General features: G+C 42.9%; 1 protein-coding gene across 10 annotated transcripts in view; it reads left to right on the top strand.

Annotated features, from left to right (window-relative positions):
* The window catches only part of KMT2C (lysine methyltransferase 2C), a 305,698-nt gene extending 289,564 nt beyond the window's left edge, over positions 1-16,134 (top strand). For 4 of the 10 annotated variants that reach the window (XM_030933358.1, XM_030933362.1, XM_030933363.1 and 1 more), the window contains 9 exons: positions 350-457; positions 2,198-3,317; positions 4,592-4,728; positions 6,018-6,160; positions 6,432-6,600; positions 11,342-11,458; positions 11,866-11,939; positions 12,220-12,328; positions 14,152-16,131. In XM_030933358.1, coding sequence (XP_030789218.1) covers positions 350-457; positions 2,198-3,317; positions 4,592-4,728; positions 6,018-6,160; positions 6,432-6,600; positions 11,342-11,458; positions 11,866-11,939; positions 12,220-12,328; positions 14,152-14,244 — 2,070 coding nt within the window. In that variant the 3' untranslated portion in view covers positions 14,245-16,131. Of the gene's footprint in view, positions 1-349; positions 458-2,197; positions 3,318-4,591; positions 4,729-6,017; positions 6,161-6,431; positions 6,601-11,341; positions 11,459-11,865; positions 11,940-12,219; positions 12,329-14,151 lie in introns of all 10 variants that reach the window. The other 6 variants (XM_030933366.1, XM_030933365.1, XM_030933364.1 and 3 more) reach the window with 2 other exon arrangements.
* The last annotated feature ends 2,869 nt before the right edge of the window (positions 16,135-19,003 follow it).

Here is a 19,003-nt window from a genome sequence, read left to right as displayed (position 1 = left end):
ACACCACTTATGGTGGTGCGATGGACACATGTTCCTGGTGGTGGCATCAGCATATGTTAGATGTGCTTGAGCTGAACACCAAAGACCTACAACAGGCTGTTAAATGGAATATTATGAGGACTACATATTTTAAATAGAGTGAACTGTGGACCACATAGTTTGGTTCTGTATGTTTATTTTCTCCCTAGCTAAATTATCACATGCTAAATATTGGGACATAGTTTTCTTTCTACTATTAGGGTAAAGAACCACTGTCACTTTTGAATATAACGTAAAAACAATGTATAGATCCTGTTTTTATTAAATTTTGACTTGTTGAGATTCCCACACATTTCTCTTTGCTTTTCAGGATTCCCGAGAAAGCACCAAGAGGGTAGAGAAGGACATTGTCTTTTGTAGTAATAACTGCTTTATTCTTTATTCATCAACTGCACAAGCAAAAAACTCAGAAAACAAGGTGAGATGAGGATAATCTCAGCTGATAATAATGTATAACAAGTGATTTCTGTTCTGGGCATGTGGGAGTGAATAAACAGATGTGTCCCTGCCTTCATGGAGCTCTGTGGGAAATCCAAGGCAGATGCTGTTGCGGCAGGGGAGGAGGAGGTGTGGAGACCCTTGAGTCATGCTGCCCTTTCAACTTAGTTATTTGACAAAAGTGGGCAGAGTTACGTTTTAAAAGTTAAATAAATAGAACACTAATATTAAAATCTTTAATTTTACCAGTTTAATATTTTTTTTGAGACAGTCTCGTTCTGTCCCACAGGCTGGAGGGCAATGGCACATCTTGGCTCACTGCAGCCTCTGCCTCCCGATTCAAGCGATTCTCCTGCCTCAGCCTCCCGAGTAGCTGGGATTACAGGTGTGCGCCACCATGCCCAGCTAATTTTTGTATTTTTAGTGGAGATGGGGTTTCACCATGTTGGCCAGGCTGGTCTCAACTCCTGACCTTGTGATCCACCCACCTCGGCTTCCCAAAGTGCTGGGATTACAGGTGTGAGCCACCACACCTAGCTGTAAATATCTTAATCAATATTTTAAAATTACTTCTATTGATGTTACCGCGATAGGAAAACCTGTTTAAAGGTAAAATTTAAGATTATCTGTGTGCATTTTAAGAGAAAACATTTTGCTCACAGTATGGTGAAAGAGGTCTGCTTTACTTGATTTTGTGTAATTTGAGTGTGTCCAACTGAATAGTTGACACAAATGATATGTTCGTAATCACGTTTTGAAGGAAGCTTTTACTTTACATTATTACTGCCAGTCAGTCCTCCATCCAGGTTATTGCTCTAGTATGTCTTGCACAGAAGAACATTCTGAAGACTTCCTTTTAACAGGTAGTTGTGTGTAGTATGCCTGTAATAAAATCCAAGCTATATGTCAGATAAATTTAGACCTTAAAATGTATCAGCTTAAACGCAAGGAGGTTTTTTCCACCATATAGTTTAAGTTGGTTGCAGTCCCTGCCTGATTTGGTATGAGGCATGTCTTTTTTCAGGTACCTTGTCAGGATTGGGGCATGTGAAAAGAGGGCAGCCCCCATGGGTTGTTTTTTATTAGTTTATGATACTCTGTACCATAAAGTAAATAAGCTATTGGAGATTTCCTCTCAGCTCAACTCTTTCAGTAGCCAGATCAGAGCTGAGAAGCCTCAGAGAAAAGTTAATATGATTCATTTGTTGACAGGGGCTCCTTCCCTTTCTCTGACATTTATGCCAGTTGATTAAGCCTGAGATTAACAGATGTGAATTTTAGAGAGGAGATAAGCTCTCAAGAAGTGATGTTGCAGCATTCTTATTTGGTTAAACAAAAAACACTGTTCCGTTGTACAAATTATATTAGCTCTTCTGAAAGCATTGTGGGTTTTTTTTTTTTTTTTTCCTTTTTCTGGTTTTAATATAGTTAGAAAGGGATTGTCCCAGAAAGTATAAGAACAGAATATTCTCCAGAATTCTGGCTTTGTGGAAAAGGCCTGGAAAGGATGCGGCACAGCTGCCGTCACCCGCTCTCTATTCCTGTGCACCTTAGAGCACGGTCAGTTTCTGCGATGCATGAGCCCCAGCACTTACTGCTGACTCTCCCTCTGCCCCACACATCCTCTTTAGTCATACTGCTCAGTTTCTTGTCTTAACAAGAATTGCTTTTCGGGCTTGTGAATTATTTTTCTTTGTCATGGTTTCTTTCTGTTGCCCAGGAATCCATTCCTTCATTGCCACAATCACCTATGAGAGAAACGCCTTCCAAAGCATTTCATCAGTACAGCAACAATATCTCCACTTTGGATGTACACTGTCTCCCCCAGCTCCAAGAGAAAGCTTCTCCCCCTGCCTCACCGCCTATCGCCTTCCCTCCTGCTTTTGAAGCAGCCAAAGTAGAGGCCAAGCCAGATGAGCTGAAGGTAACAGTCAAGCTGAAGCCTCGGCTACGAACTGTCCATGGTGGGTTTGAAGACTGTAGGCCGCTGAATAAAAAATGGAGAGGAATGAAATGGAAGAAGTGGAGCATTCATATTGTAATCCCTAAGGGGACATTTAAACCACCTTGTGAGGATGAAATAGATGAATTTCTAAAGAAATTGGGCACTTCCCTTAAACCTGATCCTGTGCCCAAAGACTATCGGAAATGTTGCTTTTGTCATGAAGAAGGTGATGGATTGACAGATGGACCAGCAAGGCTACTCAACCTTGACTTGGATCTGTGGGTCCACTTAAACTGCGCTCTGTGGTCCACGGAGGTCTATGAGACTCAGGCTGGTGCCTTAATAAATGTGGAGCTAGCTCTGAGGAGAGGCCTACAAATGAAATGCGTCTTCTGTCACAAGACAGGTGCCACTAGTGGATGCCACAGATTTCGATGCACCAACATTTATCACTTTACTTGCGCCATTAAAGCACAATGCATGTTTTTTAAGGACAAAACTATGCTTTGCCCCATGCACAAACCAAAGGGAATTCATGAGCAAGAATTAAGTTACTTTGCAGTCTTCAGGAGGGTCTATGTTCAGCGTGATGAGGTGCGACAGATTGCTAGCATCGTGCAACGAGGAGAACGGGACCATACCTTTCGCGTGGGTAGCCTCATCTTCCACACAATCGGTCAGCTGCTACCACAGCAGATGCAAGCATTCCATTCTCCTAAAGCACTCTTCCCTGTGGGCTATGAAGCCAGCCGGCTGTACTGGAGCACGCGTTATGCCAACAGGCGCTGCCGCTACCTGTGCTCCATTGAGGAGAAGGACGGGCGCCCGATGTTCGTCATCAAGATTGTGGAACAAGGCCATGAAGACCTGGTTCTAAGTGACATCTCACCTAAAGGTAACATCTGCCATTCACATGCTGTGCAGACTACTTACTCTGATGTCAGGCTAATGAATGCGTTTTGTCAGTTTTCCATGTTTGTCTCGTGTTCATTTTATATTTTATAATGTGTATAATTTTTCATTTACAAATGCCAGTCTTCTTTGTGTTCTCACACCTTGCTCTCTTTGCTCTACAGTTGTCTAAAGACTTTCATTGTCAGTATATCTTTGAACATAAGAGTTGGTGAAGTAAATCTGAGAATGATTTGTAGATAAAGTTTGCCTGTCATTTGCATTGGGAACCTCCTTTTTCCTTTTTTTTTCTCCCCCGAGATGGATGGAGTTTCTCTCTAGTTGCACAGGCTGGACTGCAATGGTGCGATCTCAGCTCCCTGCAACCTCCACCTCTCGGGTTCAAGCGATTCTCCTGCCTCAGCCTCCCGAGTGGCTGGGATTACAGGCATGCACCACCATGCCCAGCTAATTTTTGTATTGTTAGTAGTTTTTAATTTTGTATTTTTAGTATTTTAGGGGTTTCACCATGTTAGCCAGGCTGGTCTCAAACTCCTGACCTCAGGTGATCCACCTGCCTCAGCCTCCCAAAGTGCTGGGATTACAGACGTGAGCCACTGCACCCCGCGGGGACCCCCTTTTTTCTTAAAGTCAGTTTCTAGAAGGCAGGAATGACATCTAAACCATACTGTATACATTGTCTTATCTTAGAATCAGATACTACTTCAGTTTAGAGATGGAAATTAAACACTTAGTCTGGACCTCCGTGGTTAAGTCTAGATTGCCACTTTTGCTTATGTAGAAAGCACACAAACAAAAGTATGTAGAGCTGCTTTCTTAAGTTTAGCACTTAAAAAAAAAGTCTGAAAATACTCTAAAGATAATTCCAAAGAAGATATCAATTTAACATTTTAAATCTGAGGGGAAAGGAACATACCTATAGACATTACCAATTAGACTAATCATTTTATAATCTGATATGTTATATGGCCAGTATGAAAGTAATGAACTGTTCACATGAATTTCAGTTATATTAAATTTTTCCACTTTAATGTCCTTAATCTATTATTTTCTCCAAAATTTAGGTCTTTAAAATAAATTGCTACCATTTAATAAACAGATTCATTAGATTATTACCAAACAGACTTATTAGATTATTGCCCAACAGGATTTATTTGGAAATTAGTAAATCTTTGTGAGTGGTTATTATTCATTTTGCTCTTGTCTTTCATACTGTATCCTATTTCCCATAAAAATTATGTTTTTGTCCCTATGTAGGTGTCTGGGATAAGATACTGGAGCCTGTGGCATGTGTGAGAAAAAAGTCTGAAATGCTCCAACTTTTCCCAGCATATTTAAAAGGAGAGGATCTGTTTGGCCTGACCGTCTCTGCAGTGGCACGCATAGCGGAATCAGTGAGTGTCTTGGTCAGGCTTTGAGATTGGAATTGCTTTCCTAATTCAGTGTGACCTCTTGAACACATGCTGTAACATTTGTGGCACTCTTCAGAAAGTGACTTAGCCTGTGGATTAACCCGTTTGTCTTAGAGGAAACAAGGCATTGGTGATTTATCGGGAGAACTCAGTACGTGGTACTCAACCAGTGAGGTAGTTAACAAACTTAAGGTTCTTTTCCAGGCTGGAGGCAAGCAGGGGTGAAGGACACCAGGCTTGTCACATCTTCTGGGTGTGCTGGATGGGTGAGGACACTCTCCTCTTCCCTTGCCTTTCTAAAGTTGCTCCCACCTCAGAATGTCGGTGTGCCCATTTCCTGACACTGGGTATTTATGGCCACTCTCCTGCCCTCTTCCTAGGGTGAAGTCACTAGAGGGCAGTAGATCGCAGCAGCACTGATTTATGTCCTCTGACATCTCTTTGCTTAAAAGATTACAAGCCTGTTTGGCAGTGAGTCTCACTGAACCATATCTACACAATAGTTTTAGAAAATTATATGATTCTAAGGCGTTGTTTTCAAGAATAAAAATATCATTGGTGTGTTTTCTTTGGAGAAGCAGAGGAAACCCCAAAAGGCACTGAGTAATGTGCCTAATTGTTTTCTTTGGAATAGCCCTACCTAAATGAAGCTTATCTTTTATGACTGTAGAGAAATAAATTTCACAAGCAATGTATTCCAGAAAAGACGTTTAACATGTAAATTACTTTGAGTAAACCTTGAGTTAACACCTATGCTCTGTGTTCCCAGGACATGGAGAGTGACAACCTCATCATATCAAAGTCAAGTTGAAAGAAGTGAGAAATGATCAAGAAAGAAACCTTATAAATGATTTTTAAGCTATTCTTAATTGTAAAATTCCAGACAGAGATAGAAAAGTTGGCATTAATCCAGGTGAAAGAACTAAATGCGAATCACTACATGCCCTGTGTTGGTGGGTATTGGAATAGGCAGGCCCTGAAATCACACAAGCGTGTACATTGGTCAGCCAGTGTTTGTTGCATGGGCTAATCTTTTTCTTCAAGGAGCATTTGGCAGGGTTTACCTAAGTGTGGCTTTGAAACTGAATTTGCTTACTCATATTTAAGTAGATCTACCTACAGGCTGATATTTTGAACACAAGCTAGAAGACCATTTTATTATCGAGGAAAATGTTGACAAGTTATTTCTGTCGTGGGCCATCCTTTGACCAGCTTGAGATTGTAGTCTCCATCAGATGGGTTGACTTTGTGTCTACTTTGCTTCTTTTCAGCTACCTGGGGTTGAGGCATGTGAAAACTATACCTTCCGATACGGCCGAAATCCTCTCATGGAACTTCCTCTTGCCGTTAACCCCACAGGTTGTGCCCGTTCTGAACCTAAAATGAGTGCCCATGTCAAGAGGTTTGTGTTAAGGTATTTTGTTTTAACTTCACATAGTACAGCCCAGGGTTTCTAGGCGTATTAGTGGTTTCTTGTGCTTGATTTGTCTGCTGCTTACAAACCCTGCTGTCTGGCTGTGTATGTGCCCAATTACATAAGAGAACTCGCCGTGTGTCTCTGCTAGGCAGCTTTCCATGTATGTTTCTGTTAGTAAGAATTTGAATTAACCTGGTTTTGGGCATTACTCAGAGGTATCTTCAGTTTTCCTTTTATTTTTTTCCTGTTGATATGCCATTGTCTGCAGGCCTCACACCTTAAACAGCACCAGCACCTCAAAGTCATTTCAGAGCACAGTCACTGGAGAACTGAATGCACCTTATAGTAAACAGTTTGTTCACTCCAAGTCCTCGCAGTACCGGAAGATGAAGACTGAATGGAAATCCAACGTGTATCTGGCACGGTCTCGGATTCAGGTGAAGAAATACTTTGTGTACAGGAAGTGGAGAGACAGGGTAGAGTCTAGCAGTCTGAAGCTGTTGACGTCCAGTATGTGAAAATGATTTCACATAGCTGTGCGGACAGAAACCTGTTTCAAAATCACTTCAAATCCTGTCCCTTCATAACACTAGGGAGTTAATCTGTAGTCTTGGAACTTAGTGATCGGCTTCCCCAGATGGAAAGCAGACCAGTGGAATCCGCACCTTTGCATCTTGTTGGGAGCTCCGGGAGGCAGGGACCGTTGTCATTTGCACACTCTGGATTTGTGGAGTGCTCAGTAGAGCTGTTTCAAGCACTCCAGAGAAATACAAATGAAAATATTTTCAAAAGGTACACCCATTTTAGAAGTTACCTTATCTTTTGGAAGCTACTGTTTCATGAAATCATTGCACGTTTTTTGGTAGACTGTGGACTGTCTTACAAGTAAGGCCATGTATAGGCTAAGCATTTGAGTTTACACCTATAGTCCATACTTTCTGAGTTGCAGACCCAAATATCCAAATGCCTGTTCAGCATTTTTCTCCTTGGATGTCTCAGAATGGAATTACAAAGCTCTTACTTTATCAAACTTGTCCAGCTCCTAAACCCCGCCATCCTACAGGCTCCTTGGATTACTCAGTGATGTTACCGTGTGTGTACGTTGGCCTCAGTACCCCCAGATTAAACCTAAAGCATCATCAAGTTCTGTTTTCTCCTAAAATTTCTCTCAGATCCACTCTTAGGTTCCCAGCCCTATCCTGATCCACATCTCACTTACCTGTACCACTGCAGGCCTGGCTGTCTTCTCCCATCCAGTTCCTTCTCAGCAGCCAGGGAAATATCTTTACCATATAAATTGGATCAGCATTCCTTTGTCTGTGTTCATTCAGATTCTTGTTCCTTTGTCGGAACCCTTTTACTCCTCACTAGACGTTAGTAGGATCTTCCCTTTATTGATATTTGGACATTTCACAGAACTGCGCCTCAGTGAAGATCTTTTTATTGATTGCTTTCCTCCCTTGATGAGCCCTTTCAACCTGGAGCATCGTGACCTTCCGTCTGAGAAATGTGTTTTGTATTCATTCTTTTGCAAGTTCTGCCCCTCTGTTCCCTCTGTGTTTACACGAAGACCCCTGAGATTCAGGATCTCAAAGTGTGGGCCTGAGACTAGAAGCAGCAGCACCACCCAGGGAGCTTGTTACGACATGCAGGTTTGGGGGCCCCAGCCCAGCCTTACTGAATCCAGCTCTGGAGGTGGGGCCCCCTGAGTGATTCTCTTGCATGCCAGAGAATAATGTGTCTTATATCCTTTCTCCCCTTCTGTTTTTGGTTTCCTTGTCTCTCTGTTCTTTCTGAGACTTCCTCTACTTTATTTGCTAATATTTCTTGTCCATTTTTAAAGATTAGCTACGAGCCCTTTCTGCTCTTGATCTTTATGTTTGACATTCTGTTTCTGCGTTATGAGTGGAGTATCTTTGTTTTTTTCTCTGCTGTTGCCCCTTTCTGTTGAGCCTCTCTCAGATTCTGTAGGTGAATTAGTGCTTTGCCTCTCCTCCTTCCAGTTGTAGCTTTCTCCTGCTAAGGCAATTACTTTTCATTTTAAATAGTCCATTCACTCTTATACCCATTCGTGTTCTTGAGGAATGTGCTTTTACTGTGATTTTAGTGGATATCTTAACTGTGTTCAGCCTGTCATCTTGAACCTGAAGCATTTTTGAGAGTTCTGGTTTCTGTCTGTTTACTCATTTCATCCTGCCAGCCTCCCATCTGCCCACCTCCCTGGGGATCCCATGGATGATCTAATACGTATCCTGTTTTTCTGTGCTAATATCTTAGAAATATATACACTTTTATGTACATATATAAAAATGGAATCATGTTATATTTCTTTTTCTCCATCTTCCTTTTCTCCGTAATACTCAGAGGTCCCTCTACATCAACTGAGGTCGCTTCATGTCATTCTCTTGAATGGCTATGTGATGTTCCATAGTGTTGATGAACTGCAGTTAAACCATTGCACTATTATGGTGTTTATAATTTTTCTCATAACAAACTGTTGCTATATCTTGTACAACTATCAAAATGAATTAATAGTTTCACTCCTATGGGCTATATTCCCAAAAGTAAGGTTTCTGTGTAAAAGTGTGTGAACTTTTCATTTAAATAGATATTGCCGCTTTTCTAACAAGGCCCTCATTGCACACCTCTTCCTGCAGCACGTGAGACTATTTTCTTGTTTCCCATTTGTGGCTGGTGTTACTATTTTTTTGTTGAGTTGGCCTGATAAATATAGATTGACGTTGTTACCTTAATTGAATAGGCAGCTTTTCATGTTGGCCATTTGGATTTGCTTTCCTAGGAATTGCGTATTCATATCCTTTGTCCATTTTCCAATTTGTAGCAGTTTACACTGTTCAGAATTTTCCCCTACAAAATACCCTTTGCCTACCAGCAAGTGTGACATCTTTTTTCTTGTAAAAGTTAATGTTTATATAGACAAATATACCTAATTTTCTGTTGCATCTAGTCTTGGTCAAGACCCTAGATCGTATATGTATTGTAGAGTTTTTCTTGCATAAAATTTTTTAAATATAATTTCATTTTCTTCCATTGGATAACCAGTTGTTGAAGGGCCACTTAGAAGTAACCCACTCATATTTAACTGATTTATTTTCTTCTTTTTTGAGACAGGGTCTCACTCTGTCACCCAGGCTGGAGTGCAGTGGTGCAGTCTCAGCTCACTGCAGCTTTGATCTCCCGGGCTCAAGCAATCCTCTTACTTCAGCCTCCTGAGAAGCTAGGGCTACAGGCGCACACCACAATACTTGGCTAATTTTTAAAAAATATCTCGGCTCACTGCAACCTCTGCCTCCCAGGTTTAAGCAATTCTTCTGCCTCAGCCTCCCAAGTAACTGGGACTACAGGTGTGCACTACCATGCCCGGCTAATTTTTTTTTTTTTTTTTTTTTTAAAGTAGAGACAGGGTTTCACCATATTGGCCAGGCTGGTCCTCAAACTCCTGACCTTGTGACCCACCCACCTCAGCCTCCCAAAGTGCTGGTATTACAGGTGTGAGCCACCACGCCCAGCTCTTTTCTTCTTCTTTTGACCCCACAAAATCTAGACTATAAACTGAATGTTAATACCAGTTACTACTATATGTTAAATTTTCATATATGCAGGGATCTATTTCTCTTTTCTGAGATACTCTGTCACCCAGGCTGGAGTGCAGTGGTGCCATCTCAGCTCACTGCAACCTCTGCCTCCCAGATTAAAGCAATTCTCATGCCTCAGCTTCTGGAGTCTCTCTCTGCACTGGAGTGCAGTGGTATGATCTCAGCTCACTGCAACCTCTGCCTCTGGGACTCAAGCAGTTCTCTTGCCTCAGCCTCCCTGGTAGCTAGGATTACAGGCACGCACCACCATGCCCAGGTAATTTCTGTATTTTTATTAGAGACGGGGTTTCATCGTGTTGGCCAGGCTGGTCTTGAACTCCTGACCTCAAGCGATCCACCTGCCTTGGCTTCCCAAAGTGCTGGGATTATAGGTGTGAGCCACCGCGCCCGGCCTATTTGGAATCTCTTCATTTCCACTGATCTTGTTTATTCTGAAACCACACTATATTGATCTCCATACATACTAAGTGTGTTATCTGGTTCATTCACTTGTGAGTTGTATCTGGAGTAGAACAGATAACCAAAGATGATTGTTCAGAGGATAAGTCAGTTCACATACTAAAGTCAGTCACATGGCCCTTCCCACTGTGTGTTCCCGGATGTGCTTCATGAGGACGCAGCTGGGGCAGCACGTGGTCCTAGGAATTCCGACTAGAATGCAGCTGGTTGCTACATTCTAGAATTCAGTTCAGTTCTAGAATTGCCTTCTAGTCTAGTACTTCTGATTCAGTTGCATCTAGTCTAGTACATCTAGTCTAGTACTTTTGCATTCAGTTGCCTTCTAGTCGAAAGTAAGAGCAAAAACCCAAAATTGGGACAAGAAAATACAACTATGTATGGGAAAGACCCATAGTTTTTTAGTATGTTTCTCTACAAGTAGTGCTGCCAACCTAAAATAGTGCACCTAGCAGGCCACCAGCAGGGGAGTACAAGCTGCACAGTGAGAGCTGCTTCCATTTCAGCCATTTCAGACTTCTTTCCCAGCCTCAGAATTTTGTATTAGTGAAAAATGTGCCTTCCCCAAGAGCTTCATTTGTTTCCAACGTTCCTGATATTTACAGCAGAGTGACGTTTCCTGTGTCTGCTCTTTGCCCTGGCTCCTGGGAAGCTCAGATACTATTTACAGTATCAGTGATCGGTTATAGTTAGCCCGATTTCTGTGTTATTAAATTTATTATGTCTTTTTTGAAATAGTATTGGGGTAAAATAAACACCACAAGTCAATAAGCTTATTTAGTTGGTGGGAACTCAGCTGTCTAATCTGGAAGATTAGATAGTCTAATACATAAGACAGCTAAGCCACAGTATTTGTACATAGACCCTAAGAATTTAGTGCTAAAAAAGACATAGGAAGAAGCTAGTGATGGCCTAGTTTTAAGTAGTAAAAATGTCCAATTTTTTAAATTTCAGAAAATAGCATATTCAAAAATGATTTGAGTTAAAGTGAAACTTCAGTATGGCTTCTAATAAGACCCAAGGGGTAAAACCTTTGTATGAGAAAGAGAAAATAGATTTGTTGTCAAATAAATTGGAAGTATATAAACACTTTGTTTTTTTTCAGGGGCTGGGCCTGTATGCTGCTAGAGACATTGAGAAGCACACCATGGTCATTGAGTATATCGGGACTATCATTCGAAATGAAGTAGCAAACAGAAAAGAGAAACTTTATGAGTCTCAGGTAGGTGTCTGGTCCCTGCGATTGTATAAACAGCGCCATCACCCTCTCCCTTTCTCCATGCCAGCCAAACACCCCGAAAGGCAGAATGAAGTCTGTCATGCTGCATCCAGCTTCAAACAAAAGCAGTATCTGTATATTATTGTATTTTTATCAGTTTTATCTCTTTCCATTGGTGTTATGGTTTACTCTGATAGATGACTGTAAATTAATGATCCTGGCTTCACACACAACCTGCTGATTCCATGCTTTCCATTTGTGCCATGTAAATGTCATCTGTGCCTAATAGAATATCCACAGTAAGGGTGATCAGGGTGCTGTTCCGTTCAGTGTCGACTGAGTCCTCCTGGTGTGGATAGGAACACGGGAGTTTCAGATCGACATTGATGACTGCCTGACTTTTCCCTCAGAACCGTGGTGTGTACATGTTCCGCATGGATAACGACCACGTGATTGACGCGACGCTCACAGGAGGGCCTGCGAGGTGAGGCAGCGAGGAACCTGACGGGGAGTGCTTTTGCTCAGGGGGCCAGTGCTGGTGTGGTGAACACTGAAGCCAAGGGAAAGGCTCTCACTACAGCCTGGCAGCGATTAAAAATTCAGAGCAAATGAGTTTTGAGAATTTTTATTTAAATTTTATATTTGTACTTCCACTAATGGGCAAATAGAAATTTAATTAGCAAAAACTTTCTCAGCAAATGGGAAGTTTTTAAAGCTGCTTCCAGCTGTTTTACAATATAGTTTTCTGACACGGTGGCTTGCAGGTATATCAACCATTCATGTGCACCTAATTGTGTGGCTGAAGTGGTGACTTTTGAGAGAGGACACAAAATTATCATCAGCTCCAATCGGAGAATCCAGAAAGGAGAAGAGGTAAGAGTCTGAGAGATTGTGTCTGCCGTGTCGTCTAGATCCTGGGTGAATAGTTTCCTCCTCACAGAGGTAACTTGCTCACTTGTTTCCCAATTCTTTGTTGTGATAAAAACTCTCTCTATAGTAGGCCAGATGTTCCCACCCTGTAATATTTCACCCTTCAGGCATTCCAGTTCCACCCTCCTCCACATGGCAGCTCTGTAAGCATTTGCTGTCACCTCCCCCTTCCTTTCTGTGCCATGGGTTCAGCATCTGCGTAGCACCCAGGTGGTATCATTTCTGTGTGCCATAGGATCCTTCTTTATCCCCTTAACCTGGACAGTTTGGCAGCGTCCCCTCTCTAAAGAGCATCCCCGTCCGTCTCCAAGAGGGCCGTGGCTCCTGGGATGGCACTGTTGGGCTATGGGCGGCAAATCTGGGCAGCTGTGCTGCTGAGAATTGTGTGCTCACGCTGACGATCAGTGCATGCTTAACCAAGTGCTCACATCCACACATTCTCCAGCAGTCCAGGTGTGTGTTGTCTTCAAAATGCCGAGTGCCAAGCTTGCCATTGGTCTCTGTGCTCTCAGAGGAGATTCTGGTCCAGCATCTCACCTGTTGGGATTATTATTGGCCTTAACTGCTGCATTTGTTTCCCAACTTGGTCTTTCCCATCATGATTCAGGTACCTTGGTTCTGGAATTGCCTACTGAGCAGCAGGCTTGGTTTCTGTAGGGAACGTCCCACATTTGGGGAGTGAGGCACCTGAGTGACTTGACTTTGCTGGTGCTCCTATCCCTTCATGGGATTCTATCTGTATCTTGGGTCTTTATGGAATCTCCTTTCTTAGTCAAGAATAAGGATCTGACTAGACCCAAGGCCCATTATACATCTCAAAGTAACGTGTAAATGAGGCCGGGTGTGGGAGCCCTGGCATGGTGCCAGTAACCGATGGCTACTATGGTGGTCAGAAGAGACTCACCTGAGCCCAGGGCCGCCTGCCCCCTTCCTACTTGAATATTCTTGAGTGAATAGTTTAATCTGAGCCCCTATTTTATCTTCTGCAAGACGGAGAAGATGATTTCCTTACCAGTTTCGTGTAAGGACTTAGCAGATACCTGAAAGCAAGCAGTGGAATCATTGCCAAGAACAGCTACTCAATAAACAATGGTTTCTTTCCTTTCTGTGTAGAAGGTCTTTCCAGCAAGTGTTCTAGAATAATTTCAATCAGAAGAGACCTAGAAATTACTACTGGTTCTCCCCTTCATTTCGCAGCGCTGGGTCTCTCTGGGGTGGTGGGGGTTGCAGGGGCCACGCAGTGAGGCTTATACCGTGGGACTCATGCAGACTCCCACCTACCTTGGTTGGTCTGAGATGTTCATTTGGTGACCTCTAAATAGAAAGACATCCTTTCAGTCTTGAGTGTGGAACAATGAAAGAGGAAAAACAGTGTTAGCTGGCAAGGGCAGTTCCTCTCACCCAGACTTGCATGCCCCATTCAGCAAATGAGGGGAGGTGAAAGCCTCCTGGGTTCAGGGAGAGGGGTAGGAAAGCAGCTGCCCTTCCAGTCCCCTCCATCCATCTGCAGGGACAGCATTATGAGAAGTCACAGAAATACAGCTTTCTCCCTGTAGGCTCCCCTTTCTCAGATCTGGCTGTTTGAAAATACTGCCTCCCTCATTTCCTCTGTGCACGCGCAGGGTCCCATGGAACCTCAACAAATCAGGTCTTCCTTAATTTACATCTGTTTTGTTCGCTGGTTTTAAAGTGCAAGGGAGATGGAGGCAGAAACGCCATTTCCTTCCTTGCTGTCCTTTCTTACCCTGTGTCTTTGCCGTGGGCAGCTCTGCTATGACTATAAGTTTGACTTTGAAGATGACCAGCACAAGATTCCGTGTCACTGTGGAGCTGTTAACTGCCGGAAGTGGATGAACTGAAATGCATTCCTTGCTATCTCAGCGGGCGGCTTGTCCCTAGGAAGAGGCGATTCAACACACCATTGGAATTTTGCAGACAGAAAGATATTTTTGTTTTCTGTTTTATGACTTTTTGAAAAAGCTTCTGGGAGTTCTGATTTCCTCGGTCCTTTAGGTTAGAGCAGCGCCAGGAGGAAGCTGACAGAGGCAGCGCCCCTAAAGTGGCCGAGGTGAAACAGAATTACAGAACGGTCCAGCACTTTGCTTTCTTTTCTTTTCCTTTTCTTTCTTTTTTGTTTTTTTTCCCTTGTGGGTGGGTTTCGTAGTTTTGGTTTTTTAGTCTCACTAAGGAGAAACTTTTACTGGGGCAAAGAGCCGATGGCTGCCCTGCCCCGGGCGGGGGCCTTCCTATGAATGTAAGACTGAAATCACCAGCGAAGGGGACAGAGAGTGCTGGCCACGGCCTTATTAAAAAGGGGCAGGCCCTCTAACTTCAAAATGTTTTTAAATAAAGTAGACACCACTGAACAAGGAATGTACTGAAATGACTTCCTTAGGGATAGAGCTAAGGGATAATAACTTGCACTAAATACATTTAAATACTTGATTCCATGAGTCAGTTTATTGTAGTTTTTGATTTCTGTAAAATAAGAGAAACTTTTGTATTTATTATTGAATAAGTGAATGAAGCTATTTTTAAATAAAGTTAGAAGAAAGCCAAGCTGCTGCTGTTCCCTGCAGAACTAACAAACCTGTTACTTTGTACAGATATGTAAATATTTTGAGAAAAAATACAGTATAAAAATAGTTATTGACCAAATGCTACCAGGCTCTGCAGCAGCTCGGGTGCTTATAAAATGTTCATAGGGATGTTACAATATAATTTTGTGTTATAAAATATGCCATTATAATTATGTAATAACCAAAATTTCAACCTAGAGTGTTTGGGGTTTTTTGGAAACTGCAGTCTATTAGTACTTAATGGTTTTATACACCTTCCTTCTGACAGAGCGGGGCGTATGCTACAACTTTTATAGCTGTTTTGGTAATTTAAACTAATTTTTTCATATTATATTGTTGCATCCCTACTTCTTCAGTCAGGTTTTTTTGTGCTTACAATTTGTGATAACTGTGAATAACTGCTTAAAAATACACCCAAATGGAGGCTGAATTTTTTCTTCAGCAAAAGTAGTTTTGATTAGAACTTTGTTTCAGGCCATAGAGAATCATGTAAACATAATAGGATCATGTAGCAGAAACTTAAATCTAACCCTCTAGCCTTCTATTTAACACAAAAATTTGAAAAAGTAAAAAAAAAAGAGGAGATGTGACTATGCTTACAGCTGCAGGACTCTGGCAATAGGGTTTTTGGAAGATGTAATTTTAAAATGTGTTTGTATGAACTGTTTGTTTACATTTCTTTAATAAAAAAAAAAACACTGTTTTGTGTTTGCTTGTAGAAACTTAATCAGCATTTTGAACCAGGTTAGCTTTTTATTTTGTACTTAAAATTCTGGTACTGACACTTCACAGGCTAAGTATAAAATGAAGTTTTGTGTGCACAATTCAAGTGGACTGTAAACTGTTGGTATATTCAGTGATGCAGTTCTGAACTTGTATATGGCATGATGTATTTTTATCTTACAGAATAAATCAATTGTATATATTTTTCTCTTGATAAATAGCTGTATGAAATTTGTTTCCTGAATATTTTTCTTCTCTTGTACAATATCCTGACATCCTACCAGTATTTGTCCTACCGGGTTTTTGTTGTTTTCTGTTCTGTATAATAGTATCTAATGTTGGCAAAAATTGAATTTTTTGAAGTATACAGAGTGTTATGGGTTTTGGAATTTGTGGACACAGATTTAGAAGATCACCATTTACAAATAAAATATTTTACATCTATAAGAGCTGCCTAGCGCTTCTCTGTTAACTCCTCATGTTCAAATTTGAGCTCTTAAATTGATGATTGTCTGAAGTTCACTGTCCCTCTGATACATCTTTCACAATTACAGTGTTGATGTAATCAACTTGGTTCTCTTAGATTTTCAAAAGTTTAGATGTAAATTCGTAATTCAATCTAGTCATGACACTTTTTCTTCCCTTCAACTGAATAAAGAAGGGAACTGCTGTATCTTTCTAGGGTATTTACCAAATTCAGAATATCCTTGGTGCCTTGTTCAAAGCCTGTTTTTGTTTAGTTGGTAAATTTAGTCTTGGTTATGTTGTGGTTTTTGTTTTCTTTTTCTTTCTTTTTTTTTTTTTGAGGCAGCTTGTCAGACTTATTCTATGTGGTAGACTTTCTATCATATTGAATTATTTGACATATTAAATATAAAGGGGTTAAAAAAAACTGCTCAGAATCACCTTTAGTTTCTAGGACAGATTTTTACCTTGGACTTGACAAACACTAAAACAGCAAGCGTTCCCAGTCCACCATGGAGCCTGCCTGCTAGTGAGGGGAATGGGCAAAAGCAGGTGACTGTTTTAGATGGGAGGTGGGCTGGGAGTCCCATGGGGGCATTCCTAAGGAGGTGACATTTAAGCAAGACCTGAAGAATGAAGAGGAGCTGGCCTCAGGAGCGTGGCAGAGGCTTGCCTGGCAGAGGGGACAACTCATGCTGGAGCCTTGAGATCTGAAAGAGGCTGATGCCACCGGTGACTGAAAGGCAGGCATGGCTGGGACAGAGTGGCAAGACGTGAGATGAGAGAAAAGCAAGGGTGAGTGGTGCAGGTTCAGCTCGCCTGGGTCAGCAGGAAGCCACTGCTGGGCGGTGCCGAGTTCCCACTGCATAGAGGTGACGTGCTGCCCAGAAGAGGCAGCCTGCCTATGGGGCACCAGCATGTGTACAGAGGCTGAGTAGGCTCCGCACGAGTCCCAGGAGGAGCGAGGGGTGCCCTGGGCTGGGCGATGGTCACGACAGGGAGGGAGCTGGCAGCAGTTGAGGCGTTTTGCATGTGGATTGCTCAATAGTTTCCCATTTCAAAACCGGCTTGTCTCGGTCTCTCCTCAGCTTCTCCTGTCCTCCTTTGGCCCCATGTCACTTGGAGGCTGCACTGCCCTCTGTCCTAGTCACCAAGCAGAAACACACTTAGTCTGATGTGGTGTCCGATGCAGCAGATGATCATCTGGCCATTAGGGTTTCCTGTCCCTGGTGGCGGTGGCGGCCACTGTCTCTGAAATTCTCTCCAGCCCCTGCTTGTGGAGCAGCACCCTTTCTCAGCTTTCTTCCCACACTGCTGCTTTAATCTTTTCCCTCTAAGGGCTCTACCCCATTCTTTTTTCATCATAAAGGCATGTATTTAATAGTAATCTGAAAAACAGCCTTCGGGAGGCCAAGGTGGGAGCATCACTGAGGCCAGGAGTTCAAGACCAGCCTGGGCAATATAGTGAGACCCGTTCTCTACAAAAAATCAAAACATTAGCCAGGTGAAGTTGTGTGCACCTGTAGTCCCAGCTACTTGGGAGGCTGAGGCAGGAGGATCACTTGAGCCTGGAAAGTCAAGGCTGCAATGAGCTGGGATTGTACCACTGCACTCCAGCCTGGGTGACAGAGCAAGTCCTTGTCTCAATTTAAAAAATAATAACTGAAGCCAACTCCTCAGGAAACCACAGCTATGCAGTCAGTCGTGGCTGCAGTGATACTGGTGCATTTTTTATTAGGCTCAGACACAAACACTAAAATGGTCCCATATAGACAAATTCCAAAGAATGGGCTGTTCACTGTGAACACCATGGTAAGAAAAAAGGCACAAGAGTCTGACTTGATCCTTTGGCCCTGAGCCTAGGGCCATCCTACCCTATTGTAATAGGAAAGGACAGTCTCAGCAGCAGAGTCACCAGCACTCCCTCAGCTTCACAACAATGCAGTAAAGCCCGCGGTGGCCTGTTCCCTGGGGCCCATTGTCATAGACACTGGGAGCAGCTTTGATTTGAAATGAGAAGTGCTACATTTAAAACATTAAAAATTTGAGTATTTCAGTTACAACTATGTAACGAGAGAGACTTAAGGTTACAAGAGGCAGAATAATGATGTCTTTAACTGTGTTCAGTAGACTTTTAAATGTGTTCCTAGATAAGGTGGCCTCAGCACTTCCCTCCAGGTTTCCAGCTATTGCCTGGGAGGACTCCGCTCCCATCACCTTCTGGCAGAGTTGAAGAATCCTTTCCCAAATATCTAAAGAAATTGGGTAAATGTCAGCAAAGCAAGGTTCTTCTCGCGCGGAGGTGAGTAGACCTATGGTGCCCGTTTGCACAATGTGTCCCGTACTCTAGCTGAGTGCCCAGCGCCACTCTGAAGTCTCATTTTCTTCCTGCCATGCCATTGATAGCACAGATGTATGTGTAGTTCCTGGAGGTTCAGGATCTTCTAAAATGGAAGCCACGTTCGACTTGCTAGGAGGGCCAGCTGTCTCCTCATCCCCGGTCAGCCACAGCCTTACTCCAGGTCTCTGGGACTCTTGCACCCCAGCCCTGCTTGCTCCTGTGCCCTCAGAGCCCATGGTGGGTCCATCGAGCCCTTCAGGGGCCAAGAGATCACTGGGACCCTGTCTCTGGTGCCAGGGTTTTGCCTGTGACATGTCCCAGCTGGTACTACAGACTCTCCATCTGCTTTGTCTGTCCTGAGGATGCTCCAGCATCCGTCCCAGGGCCAGCACCCTCGTTGCCTAGGGCAGGCCTGCTCGCCACTCCCTATGCAGTTCCTGATGCTCTGCTCCTGCGAGGGTTCTCGTTTTGGAAGACGCTGCTCCTGGGTCCCAGAAATTCTTTTAACCT

Source organism: Rhinopithecus roxellana, chromosome 6, assembly GCF_007565055.1.
Source record: "Rhinopithecus roxellana isolate Shanxi Qingling chromosome 6, ASM756505v1, whole genome shotgun sequence".
Taxonomy (NCBI): domain Eukaryota; kingdom Metazoa; phylum Chordata; class Mammalia; order Primates; family Cercopithecidae; genus Rhinopithecus; species Rhinopithecus roxellana.
Note: the sequence above shows the minus strand (reverse complement) of the source record. Positions and strands in the feature narration are given on the sequence as shown.